The sequence below is a fragment of the Perca flavescens genome, chromosome 16, assembly GCF_004354835.1.
Source record: "Perca flavescens isolate YP-PL-M2 chromosome 16, PFLA_1.0, whole genome shotgun sequence".
Lineage (NCBI taxonomy): Eukaryota > Metazoa > Chordata > Actinopteri > Perciformes > Percidae > Perca > Perca flavescens.
Genome location: NC_041346.1, coordinates 3262688 through 3279999, shown reverse-complemented (window position 1 = coordinate 3279999; position 17312 = coordinate 3262688). Strand labels below are relative to the sequence as shown.

The 17312-nt window shown below is 44.3% G+C and overlaps 1 protein-coding gene across 1 annotated transcript in view; it reads left to right on the top strand.

Annotated features, from left to right (window-relative positions):
* LOC114571273 (NACHT, LRR and PYD domains-containing protein 12-like) overlaps nt 1–17312 on the top strand; it is a 47747-nt gene that overhangs the window by 1845 nt on the left and 28590 nt on the right. The window contains exons 3-6 of the mRNA XM_028602150.1: nt 6784–8584; nt 10009–10182; nt 14352–14525; nt 16820–16993. Coding sequence (XP_028457951.1) covers nt 6784–8584; nt 10009–10182; nt 14352–14525; nt 16820–16993 — 2323 coding nt within the window. The remainder of the gene's footprint in view (nt 1–6783; nt 8585–10008; nt 10183–14351; nt 14526–16819; nt 16994–17312) is intronic.

The following is a 17312-nucleotide window of genomic DNA, read 5'->3' as shown; positions in this document are numbered from 1 at the left end:
CCGGCACATAATGGGAAGCATCTATACGGAGGTTGGGTTTAGGAAAAGAAGAACGGGGAAATGTTCTGTGTTCTGTGTTGTTTGACCCATCCACCACCCCAACCAACCAACCTCCTGCGCGGATTTTCGGCATTTCATACTACTCACTACCGTAGTCGTGCTGTGATCACGAAAGATGCTTCCCAATACATTAGTTTAAAAAATGTGCTGACCACCACGAAAAAAACGAGATAAACGTGTCCGTGTACACAAATCAATAGATTAAATAATGTGACCATTTCACAAACTGCCATGAGACTGGTTTGGTAAACTTCACAACCGTCTCCTGCTCTCCCTCTGACAGATCAGATAGAGACTCAGCCAAAGGCGGGAGTCTGGCACAACCTCCAATGATTGGTCAACACTACGTTTCTGTTAACCCTTTCCTTGACTGGGTTACGGGTGCATAGCATTGGCGACAGCGACAAAGGATATTAAACCTGTTTTAAGCCCTTTGAACCTGTGATTGTTTGTCCTCTGTCACTAACAGACAAGTTTGCAAACTCTCACTTGAAACACCCAAATTGATTAAAAAAAAAAGTTTTTTAATATTATAATTTTTAGGGGGCTGAGATGGAAAAAAGGGTCTAAAATCGCCCATGTACTGCAGTGTGTGTGGTATATGCATATAAGTGGTGTCAACGTTTTCCTTTAAACTACAGGCAGATCCCTAAAAGTTTAATTATACAGCCACATAGGAAAAACAGTTAAAAGAACATTTTCATTACAGACCGAATTCAGACAGAAAAGTAACACCGGGAACACACCATAGGCGTGATGAAGTGATGAGTGATGTTTCTTTGGAGGAGCAGCCGTCCAGATCCAGAACCAGACCTGGACTGCAGACAGACGATCAGACCTGCACTGTACAAAGTAAGTCTGTACATCTGTCTGCTGCTGTCTGTTGTTATACAGTCACATGTGTTGTGTTTACATTATTTTTACATTACATGTCATTTAGCTGACGCTTTATCCAAAGCAACTTACAATTAAGTGTTTTCAACTTTGAAGGTACAAACTCGAGACAACAAGTAGTAAGTGCAAATGCATTAGCTTTAAATAAGCAAAGCTACAAACAGACATGAAAGTGCAGGTTCAAGAGTTTTTTTGTTTTTTGTTTTTTATCGGAGGTGTAGTCAGAAGAGATAGGTTTTTAGCCTTCGGCGGAAGATGTGTAGGCTGTCAGCCATCCTGATGTCAATGGGGAGCTCGTTCCACCATTTGGGAGCCAGGACAGTGAACAGTCTGGATTTCGTTGAGTGATTAGTTCTCCCTCGCTGTGAGGGGGCAGCAAGCAGTTTGGCTGATGCAGAGCGAAGTGAGCGGGTTGGGGTATATGGTTTGACCATGTCCTGGATGTAAGCTGGGGCTGATCCGTTCATGGCCCTGTATGTAAGTACTAGTGTCTTGAAGCGGATGCGGGCTGCAATTGGTAGCTAGTGAAGAGAGCGGAGGAGCGGTGTAGTGTGAGAGAGCTCGGGGAGGTTGAAGACAAGTCGAGCTACTGCGTTCTGAATGAGCTGCAGAGGTCGGATGGCACATGCAGGCAGGCCAATCAGGAGGGAATTGCAGTAGTCTAGACGTGAGATGACTAGAGCCTGAACCAGAACCTGAGCCGCCTTCTGTGTTAGAAGGGGACGTATCCTTCTGATGTTATGCAGCATGTATCTACACAATCGGGTGGTTGCAGCAATGTTAGCAGTGAAGGAGAGTTGGTCGTCAAGTGTCACACTCAGGTTTTTAGCAGTCTGGGTGGGGACTACCACAGAGTTGTCAATTGTTATAGTCAGGTCTTGGGTAGCTCAGTCTTGTCATGGTTGAGTTTCAGATGGTGTGCGGACATCCAAGAAGAGATGTCAGTCATACAGGCTGAGATACGTGCCGCTACTTGAGTTTCAGACCCAGGAAAGGAAAGAAATAGTTGGGTGTCATCTGCGTAGCTGTGATAAGAAAAGCCGTGCGACTGAATGACAGATCCAAGAGAGTTTGTGTACAGAGAAAAGAGGAGGGGACCCAGGACTGATCCCTGAGGAACCCCAGTTTTGAGTGGGCAAGGTTCTGAGCTAGATCCTCTCCAAGTTACCCGGTAGGTTCGGTCTGCCAGGTAAGATGTCAGCAAAGAGAGCGCAGAGCCTGAAACACCCAGATCCTGGAGTGTCGAAATGAGGATCTGGTGGTAAACTGTGTCGAAGGCAGCAGAAAGGTCCAGAAAGATGATGATGGAAGAGAGAGAGGTTGTTCTAGTGATGTGAAGCTGCTCAGTGACAGCAAGGAGGGCAGGAGCGATAGAGTGGAGAAGGTGTGAAGGGATAGGATCCAGGGGGCAGGTAGTTGGACGGGCAGAGGTAATCAAAGTAAGAATTTGATTTGGAGATATAGGGGTGAAAGAGCAAAGAGTACTGGATGTGATGGATGGTAAGGTGATTTCAGGAGGTGTGTTGGAGAAGGAAGAGCATATGTCATCTATCTTTTTTACAAAGTAGTTGACAAAGTGGGTTGGTAGGAGGGAGGAGGGAGGAGGTGGACTGGGGGTATCTAGCAGGTTAGAGAAGATAGAAAAAGGTTTTTTGGGGTTTGAGAAAGAGGATTCAATTTTGGTTTGATAAAAAGAGCTTTTTTCTGCAGAAATGGAGGCAGTGAAGGAGGACAGAAGAGACTGATAGGTAAGCAGATTTCCGCCATTTCCTTTCCGCTGCCCGTATAGTTGATCTTTCAGCACGTACTGAGTCAGATAACCACGGCGCTGGGGAGGACTTACGAGCCGGTCGTGAAGTAAGAGGGTAGAGAGAGTCAAGAGAGGAGGATAGAGTAGAGAGTAGAGTTGGCAGCATTAGGAGGCATGAGTAAGAAAGAGTCAGATGGAGGGAGGGTAGATAGAGTACATGCCGCCAGAGAAGAAGGAGAGAATGAACGAATATTACGGCGGACAGGTACGGTGTCTCTTGAGATATTGTTGTGAGCTTGGGAGAGTGGGAGAGAGTAAGAGATGAAGAAATGGTCTGAGGTATGGAGTGGAGTAACAGTGAGGTTTGATGTAGAGCAGTTTCTGGTGAATATGAGATCTATGTGGTTGCCAGCTTTGTGAGTGGGTGGTGAAGGAGAGAGTGAAAGGGCAAAAGAAGAGAGAAGGTGAAGAAAGGTAGCCAACTTCTCTGTCTGAATGTTAAAGTCGCCAAGAAGTACCAGCGGGGGACCAGTTTCAGGGATGTTTGAAAGAAAGACATCCAGCTCCTCCAGAAATTCCCCCAGAGGACCTGGTGGGCGGTAGATAACAATGATTACTAGTTGTACCGGATGTGTTATGGTGACACAGCCAGGTCTCATGGCAGTTCGTTATATAGTTACGTTATGTAATCTATTAAGTCGTGGACAGGTTACGTAAATGCCTTTTTTTTCGTGTGGCGAAGCATATTTCGTGATCCCAGAACGCTGATGGTAGCGAGTAGTATTGATAAGGCGAAAGGCCGTGCAAGGAGGTTGGTTGGGGTGGTGGATGGGTCAGAAAACACAGGACTTTCACCCGGGAGACCGGGGATCGCGTCCCGCGTGTTGCAGTTCCTTTATCGGCGTGTCCCGCGTGTGACGGTTCCTTTCCCCGTTCTTCTTTTTTCCTAACCATAACCGTCCCGTTATTGTGGCGTTTTATTTCCCCGTTGTCGCGTCCCGCGAGTAGGCGCCCCCGTTGTTGTGGCCGGCGTGCAGCGCCTCATTTCCCCGTTGTTGCGTCCCGCGAGTAGGCGGCCCCGTCCCGTTGTTGTGGCCGGCGTGTGGCGCCTCATTTCCCCGTTGTTGCTTCCCGCAAGTAGGCGGCCCCGTCCCGTTGTTGTGGCCGGCGTGCGGCGCCTCGTTTCCCTGTTGTTGCGGCCGGCGTGCGGCGCCTCATTTCCCTGTTGTTGCGTCCCGCGAGTAAGCGGCCCCGTCCCGTTGTTGTGGCCGGCATGTGGCGCCTCATTTCCCCGTTGTTGCGTCCCCCAGAGCAGGTTCGAAAAGCGTGACCTGTACACGTTCAAAAATCGTTGCATGTACACGAAAAAAACCTCAAAATCGTAACCTGTACACAAATTAATAAATCAAAATAACGTAACTATATAACGACCTGGTGTGAGACCAGGTTGGGTGACAGCATGAAGTTCAAAAGAGAGTGGAGTAAACTGTGGCAGTGGATAGAAAGAAAATCTCCACTTGGGTTTAATGAGTAGGCCTGTCCCCCCACCTCTCCCAGTGGGTCTGGGTGTGTGGGTGAAAGAGTAGGCAGAAGAGAGAGCACCAGGGGTGGATGTGTTGGTTGGTGTAATCCAGGTCTCAGTGAGAGCAAGGAAGTCAAGGGATTTCAGGCTGGCAAGGCCAGAGATGAACTCAGTCTTGCGAGTGGCAGACTGGCAATTCCATAGGCCACCTGCAACAAGGTGTTGGGTGTGTGTGGAACGGGTGGGATAGGTAAGAGAGGAGGGATTGCAGAAATGTTGCAAGCTAGTGCGTGGTTTGTAGTATCTCCGAGAGGAAACACGGATAGGAATGGAAAAGCAGCACATTTCCGGATGAAGAACCTGAGCAATGTGAGTGAGATATGAGATATCGGGTCCACTTATCTTACCACTTAGCCTCCCGTGAAGACTCCTTTGTCTTTGTCCTCCGAGTCTTCGTCCAAAGAGGCTGCCGCTGAAGCTGCCGCGTCACGCAAATGCCAATGTTAAATACAAGGAGGAGATCAGTGTTTGGTACAGGTGGGGAGGCAACACCCTGGCTAATCAGTCAAAGCACCTGAGAGCCGTTAACCTCCACTCCCAAGATTCACACTTCACACTAACTAGTTTCACTTTAACAAGAGCCACTAAATTTGGCCTAACAACCAGTCCAGCAGAAAACACACAGCAGCAGTAGAAAGCAGAAAAGTAGAAGCAGCAAAAACCCAAATAAAGTAAGTACTTAGCTTAATATCTAATAGTCCAATAGTCAGTTCCTTCAGAAATCAAAAGCACACTGTCATACAGCACAACGGTTTAAGAACATTACACTCCACCTGAAATTTAACTGCATTTTTTTACACTCATATCTGCTCGTTTTCACTCCTCCTTTGTTCTCCTTTGAGAAATAAACAACCCAAAATACAAAACTAGATTTTACTTTTATGATGGTGCCCCTTGTCTGCAGGCTTGCATTAACCAAGTTTTAGTCTATATCCACGACGTTCCACTTCCGGGATTGCTCTCGTTATGCCTGAAATTCCGCCGGATGTCCATTACCTTCCGCTTTCTTTGTGTTGTAATTTTAAACTCCTTGGTTAACTGCTCCTCAGATCTCTGCAGGGTAAATCCAGACTAGCTAGACTATCTATCCAATCGGAGTTTTCTGTTGCACGACTAAAACAACCTTTGAACAATCACGTTCCACCAAAACAAGTTCCTTCCCGGGGCTATTTTGCAGCGGCACCGTGGCTCCACTCAGGGTTTAGCCCGACCAAGATGATTATGATCGGTTTAAAGAAGTGCCGATAAACAAGAGCACGTTTTTCTCCCATCCCGGATTGCTGGTGGACTGGCCAGACCCTCCTCCGCAGAGCTGTGGAGGAACTTCTGGCAATGTGAGCTAACCAAGTGTAGAGCAGTAATGTCAATGTTCTATCATTTGTTCAAGTCCTATCCCCTGAGCGGTCGGCTATCCTAACCTTAACTACTCAAGGTCAATGCCTAACCCCAACCAATCAGACTGCTTCATAGGGCAGATCTTACCCAGAAATTGCGTGGGATCCATAATAACTCGACAATGATGTTGCATCTGTGACGTCAGCCATTGGTTTGTGGATTGTTGTTTTGAAGCCCTGAGTTTAGCAATACGGGCTTCGCCATCTTGGTTTTTTGCAACCACATTTGACGATTTTTGATGAGAGTGTAGTTTATGATTTAGCTAAATGCTAAAGAGGAAAGGTGCTAATTTTCAAACCTTCTGAAGTGAGTCATCCAGTGGAGACATTACATTACATGTCATTTAGCTGACGCTTTTATCCAAAGCGACTTACAATTGCTATATATGTCAGAGGTCGCACGCCTCTGGAGCAACTAGGGGTTAAGTGTCTTATCAGGGACACATTGGTTGATGTGTCGCAGTAGGAATCAAACCAAGGTCTCCCACATCAAAGACATGTGTCATATTCATTGCGGCATCACCACCATTCCTCTGCATGTACGCCAGTACAAAAAAATTTGCAAACTTTCCCTTAAGTTACCAGCTAATGCTAGCTGTAGCTAGCTAGCTTAGTTAGCAGAATGCTGAATAAGACATTTCTAGGCAACCAAATTATTTTTGATGAAGTGAAAACACAGAGTGAGAGGGGCAAAGCAGAAGACTTGAAACTAGCAATTGAGGCCATGAAACTCATTATGAAAATGTTTACTGAGGTAATGAATCAAAAGTAGAAGTGGGGCTATTTTCCCATAGACCTATAGAAACAGACTTCTTTTGCAACCAGTGGAGTCGCCCACTGCTGGAAATTAGACATAAAGCCGGTTTAAGGCACTTCAGCATTGGCTTTACTTCTCAGGCCCTGAAGCTTCATTATAAGGAATATATATGTATATATATAATACATAACATTAAAGCAGGTAAAGATGTTCTAGTAGAAACACTAAATACAAGTACGTCTGTATGTGTTCTTATGTTAATCGTTTTCATATTGGTTATAAAAAAAATTCACCAGATTGTAAACTTTTTATTTTTCATATTTTCTCTCACATTTGTCCTTTTTAGTTATTGGTGGTCAGCATGAATATAAGATCAGTCTGAAGAAGACATGTGACCGTGTCACTGAAGGAAGTGATCAAACAGGAAATGGAACCCGCCTCAACGCTAAAGGAAGTGAAACATCCCTTAAAAGGATCTACACTGCGGTCTACATCACAGATGGGCAGAGTGAAGAGGTTAATACCCAACATGAGGTGAGGCAGCTTGAGACAGCTTCCAAGATTAATGAAACCAACCCAATCGATTGCAGCGACATCTTTAAAGCCTTACCTGGCCAACAGAAACACATCAGAGTCATCCTGATGATCGGCGTTGCTGGCGTTGGAAAAACGTTCTCAGTGCAGAAGTTCACCCTGGACTGGGCCGAGGGTTTGGAAAACCAAGATGTCAGTTTGGTGATTCCGCTTTCGTTCAGGGAGCTGAACTTGATCAAAGATGAGCAGTACAGTCTACTCGAGCTACTCCATGTTTTCCATCCAACATTACAGAAGGCCACAGCAGAACAGCTTGCTGGATGTAATGTTCTGTTCATCTTTGATGGCCTGGATGAAAGCAGACTTTCACTGGATTTTCAAAACAATGAGGTTGTGTCTGATGTCACAACAAAGTCATCAGTCAACGTGCTGTTGACTAACCTGATCAAAGGGAAGCTGCTTCCCTCAGCTCTCATCTGGATAACTTCCAGACCTGCAGCAGCCAATCAGATTCCTCCTGCATGTGTTGACAGGGTAACAGAAGTACGAGGCTTTACTGACGCCCAGAAGGAGGAGTACTTCAAGAAGAAAGTCAGTGATGAAAAGCTGTCCAGCAGAATCCTCTCACACATCAAGACATCCAGGAGCCTCCACATCATGTGTCTGCTCCCAGTCTTCTGCTGGATCACTGCTACAGTTCTGGACCACATGTTGACTACAGACCAGAGAGGAGAGCTGCCCAAGACCCTGACTGACATGTACTCACACTTCCTGCTGGTTCAGACAAAGAAGAAGAAGCTCAAGTATGCCGAGGGACATGAGACAAGTCCACAGGAACTGACGGAGACTGACAGGGAAGTTCTTCTGAAGCTGGGAAGGCTGGCGTTTGAACAGCTGGATAAAGGAAACATCATGTTCTACCAAGAAGACCTAGAGCGATGTGGTCTTGATGTCACAGAGGCCTCGGTGTACTCAGGAGTTTGTACACAGATCTTCAAAAGAGAGAGTGTGATCTTTCAGAAAAAAGTCTACTGCTTCGTTCATCTGAGCATTCAGGAGTTTCTGGCTGCAGTCTACCTGTTCCACTGTTACACCAACAGGAACACAGAGGTACTGGAGGACTTCCTGGGAGAGGTCTACGTTGATTCATCCCTGGATGTCTTCCTGAGTAAAACCATGGAGAAATCCCTCAAAAGTAAAAATGGCCACCTGGACCTGTTTGTTCGCTTCCTTCATGGCCTCTCTCTGGAGTCCAACCAGAGACTTGTAGGAGGCCTGCTGGGTCAGACAGACAACAGTCCAGAAATCATCCAGAGAGCCATCAACAACCTGAAGTGGATGAACAGTTATGGGATTTCTCCTGACAGAAGCATCAACATCTTCCACTGTCTGATAGAGATTAATGACCACTCAGTCCACCAAGAGATCCAGGAGTTCCTGAAGTCAGAGAAGAAATCAGAGAAGAACCTCTCTGTGATCCACTGCTCAGCTCTGGCCTACATGCTGCAGATGTCAAAGGAGGTTCTGGATGAATTGGACCTGAATAAATACAACACATCTGAGGAGGGACGACTGAGACTGATTCCAGCTGTGAGGAACTGCAGAAAGGCTGTGTAAGTCCCCATTGTTGTTCTTTCTCCAAATTATTTTCAGTATTTTCAATTTATACATCCGTGATTTTTAGCTGCAGAGTAACGTCAGACAATCCAGACTACAAAGCAACCCCAGAGTTTTCAAATCAAATGAGGCAGCAGTTTTTCCAAATGTCTCTCTTTTAGGGGCTTGGAGGCATAGAGAGTAGTGTGGAGACGAGGCATAAATTTAGCAAAAGATGTTTATTATAAAAAAAAACGTAATCATAATAATAATACATTCATTTTTATAGCCGGTAGCTTATCCTAGCACAGATCCTGGAGGTAACCCGCTCCAACTAGCCTACTGCTCCGAATAAGTGACAAAATAACACCAACATTTTCCTATTTACATGTTGTGATTTGTATAGTCACAGGGTGTACAAATAACAAGGTCACATGAGACACAGCCATCTTCTAACCGTATATAAACTAGGAACTATATTCCCAGAAAGGGCTAAGCACTGCTACTTCTGCTGCTTGGGTGGAGTCATATGCTTGCAGCACCTGAGAAGCCCAGAGCAGCTTCACCTTTCTGAGACTATAGTTCCCAGTTTACATACAGTAAGAAGATGGCTGTGTCTCATATGGTCATGTTATTTGTACACGCTCAAAGGGGAGGGTTTCACCCAGAGGTTGCAGATTTTTGTGGATGCTGGAATAGAAGAACCATCGATGCAGACAGAGAAGTTTTGGCAGGATTTGATGAGGGATTTTCGGCGATGATGAGGATTTCCGATTTGTCACAGTTGAGTTTGAGGAAGTTAGCTTGCATCCATGCTTTTATTTCTGTTTTGTGAGTGTGGAGCGGGTGGGAGCTGTAATGGATTTGGTGGGGATGTAAAGCTGGGTGTCATCGGCATAACAGTGATAATGTAGTCCATGGTGGCATATGATGTGACCAAGGGGGAGGATGTAAAGAGCGAAGAGGAGGGGACCAAGCACCAAACTTTGGTGGACTCCCTGCAAGTCTGGGGCAGTGTTGGATATGGATTTGGTGATGCTGATAAATTGGTGGTGGTCTTAGAGGTATGATTTGAACCAGGAGAGGGCAAGGGTAGGGTAGTAGTGTAGATATAGCCTTAAAAATCACTGAACATCATATTAAAATAAAATTTAACAAACAAATCACAGCACACTGTGTATCTCAGTATGACAAATTTTACAGTACATTACAGTGATTTGTCAGACATGTTTGTTCAAAGATGTAATTTAGGTTTATTATGATGCTCAAGGACACTTCATCATGTGGACCTGACGAGCTCAAGGTTCAAACACCACACCTTGTGATCAATGAGCAATCAGCTGTTCATGTTCATGTACTTTATGATCAAAATGCATAGTCTATTTTTATGATAAAATAGTAAGATGTTATTTTATTTTAAGTGTTTTATCTGTAATCACAGACTTACTGGCTGTCGAATCTCAGAGACTCACTGTAAAGTTGTGGCCTCAGCTCTGAAGTCTAACCCCTCCCCTCTGAGAGAGCTGGACCTGTATAACAACAAGCTGCAGGATTCAGGAGTGAAGCATCTGTCTGCTGGACTAGATAGTCCCCACTGTAGACTGGAGACTCTGAGGTCAGTTCATGTATTGTGCTAACATACAGTATATATTTACCAAGTTTCAATCCATAACTGTAGTTTCATATTTAATTTGGTTCATTGTTTTTCTTACTTGTCTGAGCACAAATTTTGAACCAAATTTGTCAAAGTTTGTCTAGATGCCTGAACAGTGGGTTTGACTGTAAATTCCATATATAATCAAAAGGGACTAACACATTGAAAACTTTGTGAATTTATCCCTCTTTGCCTAACACACACACACACACACACACACACTCAAACTAACTTTAAAGGGGGAGAGCGTGAAACATATTTACAAATGCAGGTGTTTTGAAGTATCTTAAGTTTTTCCATTTTCAACCCTTGAAGCTGTGCACACTCTGCACTGCTATGTTCACAGCTACTGCTATCTTTATACTCACCAACACATACACACACCTCCCCTCCCTTTCTCTCTCTCTCTCTCTCTCTCCACCGCACACCCGCTAACGTGTGGGCTGCGGCTGCTGCTGCTTGTGTTTAGGCTGCTTGCTCCTGATATTGTTTGTGAAATTCTGGATGGCGGTTCTTCAGAATTGATCAAATTGGTGGTGTTGAAGGATCTGATCTGACCATGCAAGTATTGCATACTTAGTATGCCATACTACAATTTGTGTCTTTTTTTTTTACAATGAAAAATGTCCAGACCGTGGACATTGCTTAGTCTTCAGCATGTAAATTGCTTAGTCTTCAGCATGTAAATCCTGAGTGTGTCACAAACTCTTGCATGTCCAAACAAAAAACACACACACCAGCGCCTCCATGACACGCAAATAATCATCGGTTGTTCACATCGGGCCAGTTTTGCTCATCAGACCAATGCCACTGTGTAACAAAATGACTAACATTCATAGATATATCTTGCATCCCTAATTCTAAACCTTATTCAGCTCTGATCAGATTAACATTCAGTGCGTTTACATGCAGTTTAAAAAACGATTATATTCGGGATAAAGGTGCACTATGAGTTCCTGCATGATGTCACTTCTGTTGGAAGTTCCAGGTAAATACATAAACAACAGCCTGTGCCCCTCATGTTTGTTTGACGTTTACGACCCCTGTGTTGTCCAGACCAGGCTTTTTCACAGTGTATTCAGGGGACAGGCAGCTAGCGGATCAAGGAGAGATTCCTACAATTTGAGACAAAAATGAAATTGCGCTGAAACTATGCAGGAACTCATAGTGCACCTTTACAGGACAAATCGGGCGCAAAATGAACCTAGGGGTTAATAACACGTGAACCAAGTTCACCGTTCTCTGGGATTTGTTGTCATGCTAATCGAATGTGACTAGTTTTATCGCAAACCGCTAATTAGCTTATAACGCTAGTCGTGGGGCCACAGATAAAGTAAAAAGAAATCGCTATTTCTATACCACTAACAAGGCTCAAAATAGCACCACACTTCCATGGTAGCATAATGAGGGTGCCTACATGTAAACCGAAGCATTGATAACTTTGTAAGTGTACAGACAGTTTATTAAAAAGATAGTTTAGAAAGACAGTACCTTTCACGTATGCAAGCGGGCGCCATCTAGGGAATACAGTCACGACCAGTCGAACGACTAACGCTTTGCAACGGGAGCTGAACTGAATGCACGTTGCACGGTGTTCATCAAAAAAAAGTGGAGGGACCATGCAGCCCCCGGCTAACATTAATGTTAGTTAGCTAGCTAACCAAGTTAGCTAGCTATTTCCACCCGATACTGGTTACCAGAGATGCTCACAAGTCTCTGAGCTAGAGTCCAAGTCAAGTCTCAAGTCTTTGAGCTAGAGTCCAAGTCAAGTCTGAAGTCTCTGAGCTAGAGTCCAAGTCAAGTCTCACGTCTCTGAGCTAGAGTCCAATTCAAGTCTCAAGTCTCTTGTGGTTATAATAAGTGTTGCATCACGTACAGCGACCCATCCAGGCTGCTTAGAACACTGCATAGCTATATATAAGGAATTCAAAGCATGCAATATGTTATTATGACTCCTTTATCTATCAGCATACAGTATCAGCTATTGGTATATAATCAGTGTAAACAGACTATTGCAACATGATAAAAACACCAAGAATGCTTTACTTTTAAGTTAATATCTGTGTGTTGCCTTGTAGCTTGTGTAACATACAGTACAGTACAGACCAAAAATTGAGGTTCTGAAGAAAAAGGCCTCCCTTGTCTGTCGATGAATTATAATGAAATGCCTTGGCTCTTATTGTGCTGGCTCTGTGGGGCCATAAGACCAAATATAGAAAATGTTATAATTCACAACACTAAAATTGACATACTCCTATTTAGTTCAAAGCTGCAAAACATCACAGTATAGCTAAATGCAAAACACCATTGCAACCAAATTAAATTTTTAACACACTACAGTGCACTTCCTTATGATAGAGAATCCTCAATTATTTGTTATTAACATAGTGGCAGATCCATGTAATGTGCACTGCCTATGCAACTAATCATACCTTATAAACTACTGTAAGTCAACACATCCCAGACTCTCAAACCAGTGTAACGTTATAACTAAATGAAACTGTAACAGGAAACCGATGGAATGCCTTCTCCAGGTAGGGAATGAGTCCTTACCCCAAGTGAAGGAGTTCAAGTACCTTGGGGTTTTGTTCGCGAGTGAGGGGACAATGGAGCGGGAGATTGGTCGGAGAATCGGCGCAGCGGGTGCGGTATTGCATTCAATCTATCGCACCGTTGGACGAAAAAAAGAGAGCTGAGCCAGAAGGCAAAGCTCTCGATCTACCGGTCAGTTTTCGTTCCTACCCTCACCTATGGTCATGAAGGCTGGGTCATGACCGAAAGAACGAGATCCAGGGTACAAGCGGCCGAAATGGGTTTCCTCAGGAGGGTGGCTGGCGTCTCCCTTAGAGATAGGGTGAGAAGCTCAGTCATCCGTGAGGAGCTCGGAGTAGAGCCGCTGCTCCTTTGCGTCGAAAGGAGCCAGTTGAGGTGGTTCGGGCATCTGGTAAGGATGCCCCCTGGGCGCCTCCCTAGGGAGGTGTTCCAGGCACGTCCAGCTGGGAGGAGGCCTCGGGGAAGACCCAGGACTAGGTGGAGGGATTATATCTCCAACCTGGCCTGGGAACGCCTCGGGATCCCCCAGTCGGAGCTGGTTAATGTTGCTCGGGAAAGGGAAGTTTGGGGTCCCCTGCTGGAGCTGCTCCCCCCGCGACCCGACACCGGATAAGCGGACGAAGATGGATGGATGGATGGAAACTGTAACATTATATGATCAACAATAATCCTGTAACCTGTTTGCAGACAACGTTAATAATTAACGTGATGGCAGACAGCGACACGTAAATGATTAACGTAATGTTAATCGACCACCACAAGTTTGGCAATTAAACAAACGCTCATCTATATTTGATAAGGAAGACAGTCGGAGTTAACCTCCCGTAACATTAGGTCGTAGCTAAAGCAAGCTAACGGTAGATGGTCAATGCTGAGCGTAACATGTTTACTCACCTATCAGGGTGCGTTTTCAGATGCCTGATAAAATTAGATGGGGTTGAGCCAGAATCTTTTATTCTTTTGTTTGGGCCGTCTTGTTTAAAGTTTTTGAACGCAAAACTTACAATGAATAGCACAGCAGCAGCCGGTGAATTTGACATGTTTGTTTGTTTCCTCCAGCCAGCAATACGTACGTGTTAAGTAGGCAGGTTATAGGTAATGGAGGGAGGGGTAGAGCGAGCTCGTCAGACATTTCCTAAAAATAAACATTGTTCACGAGTCCCGCAGCTCAAGTCCGAGTCGAGTCTGAAGTCTTTCGAGGACGAGTCTCAAGTCGAGTCTGAAGTCACTGTGTGCGCGACTTAAGTCGCACTCGAGTCCGAGTCTCAAACTTGAGTCCCCATCTCTGCTGGTTACAGATAACGTTATAATGAGCCGAACAAGTTGTCATTCATCTGGCGGGAACACTGTGCTCTCCTACACTGAGATAATATGTAAATTAAACATGAAGTTGTTAAATTTTACAAATTTTGTCATCGGTCTGTATAATTTTGACAAAGGACCTGGCATAACCCAGTTATTCACTTAACCGGGGTAATACCATACTCTGGTTACTGTTCTGCATGTAAACACAATGATTGAATCATTTTAAGCAGGAACATTGTCTTATAAGGATGAAACATGTATTCTTTATTTAGATTGAAGAGCTGCAGTTTGTCAGAGATCAGCTGGGCTTCTCTGGCCACAGCTCTGAAGTCCAACCCGTCCCATCTGAGAGAGCTGCAGCTGAGTTACAACAAGCTGCGAGATTCAGGAGTAAAACTGCTGTCTGATTTTCTGGAGAGTCCACACTGTAGACTTGAGACTCTGAGGTCAGTTCACTGCCTCTGTTACTATTTTGGATCTTATATGTTTAATATGTACAAACATAACTTACATCCATAAAGTTGTACATTTGCTTTTGTTCATATTTTCAAGTTTCTTGTACTATATTTAGTCAACAGTCTCAAAAGAGTTGTGTTCTTCAAAGGGACTGTGAAAAATGTTAGTTGTTAAAGGGGTGATAGAATGCAAAAACGATTTTACCATGTTATAGTTGAATAATGACAGTTTAGTGGGTAACTACGACATACATAGAACCTCAAAATCCCAATTACACCTCTTTCCTCAGCAAATCTCACAATTTGAAACTGCCTCTGAAAACGGGCAAATCTCAACAAGCCGCCTAGTTGACGTCAACTCAGCGGCTCCTCCGCATTTGGCTCTAGTCTCTATGTTTGTCACGCCCCAACATTTGCATAGGCTACACAACTGATCTGAGGTCAGCTTAGTCTTCTGAATAGATCGCGCAGATCTCAAGGAGTTCAGCGGCCGGTGCTGCCTGTGTTGCTGCCTCGCCGCCCGGCCTGCCTTCCTTCATAGACCCCGGCCTGCTGTGAGGTAAATGGAGCTCCGTCACGGCTGGCAGCCCACGGCACTCCATACCCGTCCAAAGTCACCGTTTTATGGGTGAATGGACTACCAAACGGCGCTGCTCTGACAGAGCTCCAGGGCCTGCAACTCCCCTCTTCCTGCTAGCTAAATGCCCGGTGTGTGTGAGTGAGAGCGCGGTCAGCAAGCTTGTTACGCCAGCAATCTCTTACCACAGGTTCCAGTTAATCTTATAATGTGTGTAATTATAATGTGTTGAGTTATTTAAACAAACTATTGAGGAAATAAACGCGTCTTGTCCGCGAGTCTCATTGATAGAGCCTGCAGCTGGATGGAGCTCTAACAATGAGAGCTAGCTAGCCTCCTCTTAGAATTCCTCTGAAATTCACAAAAATGTACTTGAATTACGCCGAAAATGAAGTTAACTATACGTGATTTGTAGCTACACATAGCCAGGATTGAAGGGACAGTCGCAGCTAACGAAACCCCTAATCTTCACAAATATTCATTAACTTGAAATCGGACACTGTTGATAGCTTTATAAGACGTTTAGGTAGATGTTGTATGAGTGGCGTGACAAAATTCAAACTGTAAATATACTCAAATTACACCGAAAATGAAGCTAACTACCCGTGATTTGTAGCTACACATAGCTAGGATTGAAGGGACAGTCACAGCTAACGAAACCCGTAATTTTCACAAATATTCATTAACTTGAAATTGGACACCGTTGTGTGTCCAGCTAAGATTAACTGAAACCTGTGGTAAGAGATTGCTGGTGTAACAGCGCTGACCGTGCTTTCACTCTCACACACGGGCCATTAAGCTAGCAGTAAGAGGGGAGTTGCAGGCCCTGGAACTCTGTCAGGGCAGTTGCGTTTGGTAGTCCATTAGCCCAAAAGACGGTGACATTGCGCGGCTATGTAGTGCTGTGGGCTGCCAGACGTGACGGAGCTCTATCTACCTCACAGCAGGCTGGGGTCTATGAAGGAAGGCAGGCCGGGCGGCGAGGCAGCAACACAGGCAGCACTGGCCGCTGAACTCCGACACACAGTCTTACCAAATTTGCAACGGCCCATATTTGAGCTTTATATAGTTGATTTCTCGCTTAAAAAAGTCTCAGAAGTGAATTTAATAACGAAATAGCCCGACAAACAATGTATAACTTTGCAGCGTCTGAAATATGAGACCTGCTGTCAAGTCTCCCATGTGTTTCTATGTAGTTTGCTCAAACCAATCAGCGCACAGCTCATTCTAAATATTCATGAGCATACCATATTTGGAGGAAAAGCTCTTCCAAATAGAGCCATATTCACAGGGTAGTTAAGGGCCTAATAAAATAGCCTACAGGCAATTTTCAGCCCAACCAATGTTACATACCCCATTAGGAGACCTTAAGGAACAGTGTAAAATACCCTATATAATCATTCTATCACCCCTTTAAAGTAATGTATAATTATTGATAAAGGGCCACATCTGTTTACAGAAGATCCAGTGAAATAATATTGGTTTTAAATTGCTAAAGTTTACTTGCTGAAGTTGAAATATTTCTTTTGTTTCTGTAAATTTCTATGTGATTTCACAAATACTGTCTGATCATTGATATTGATCCTTAAGAACAAACACAGCTGTTTAAAGGATCAATATAGTGTTGATCCTCTAATCACAGACCTGACTGAGGTCAGCAGCATGTTATTGTTTACTTTTTTATCTACAACATTTATTCATTATTCAGATTACGGAGCTCTGGTTTGTCAGAGGTCACCTGTGCTTCTCTGGTCTCAGCTCTGAAGTCCAACCCCTCCCATCTGAGAGAGCTCGATCTGAGTGACAACAGGCTGCAGGATTCAGGAGTGAAGCTGCTCTGTGGTTTTCTGGAGAGTCCACACTGTAGACTGGAAAGTCTGGGGTCAGACACCATTTTTTACTTCTGTTCTGAGATTAAAATGATGTGGAAGTTGGGGAGACAATAAACTGATGACATAAGGCTGATATTATAATGATTCACACTGAGTTTCTTAATGCTGAAGTCTATTTTTCTTCTTAAGTGTTTTAGTCCATTGAAATAGCAATGTTGAGCTTCACGTTTAAAACCTTAATGTAGCAAGATAATTCCTTCACTGGATAATTCAATCTAAACCTTTTAAACACTTAAACACTCAATTGTTTTTTATTGTGATAGTTATAGTAGATACACAGGAAATGCGTGAGATAGACAGAGAGATGAT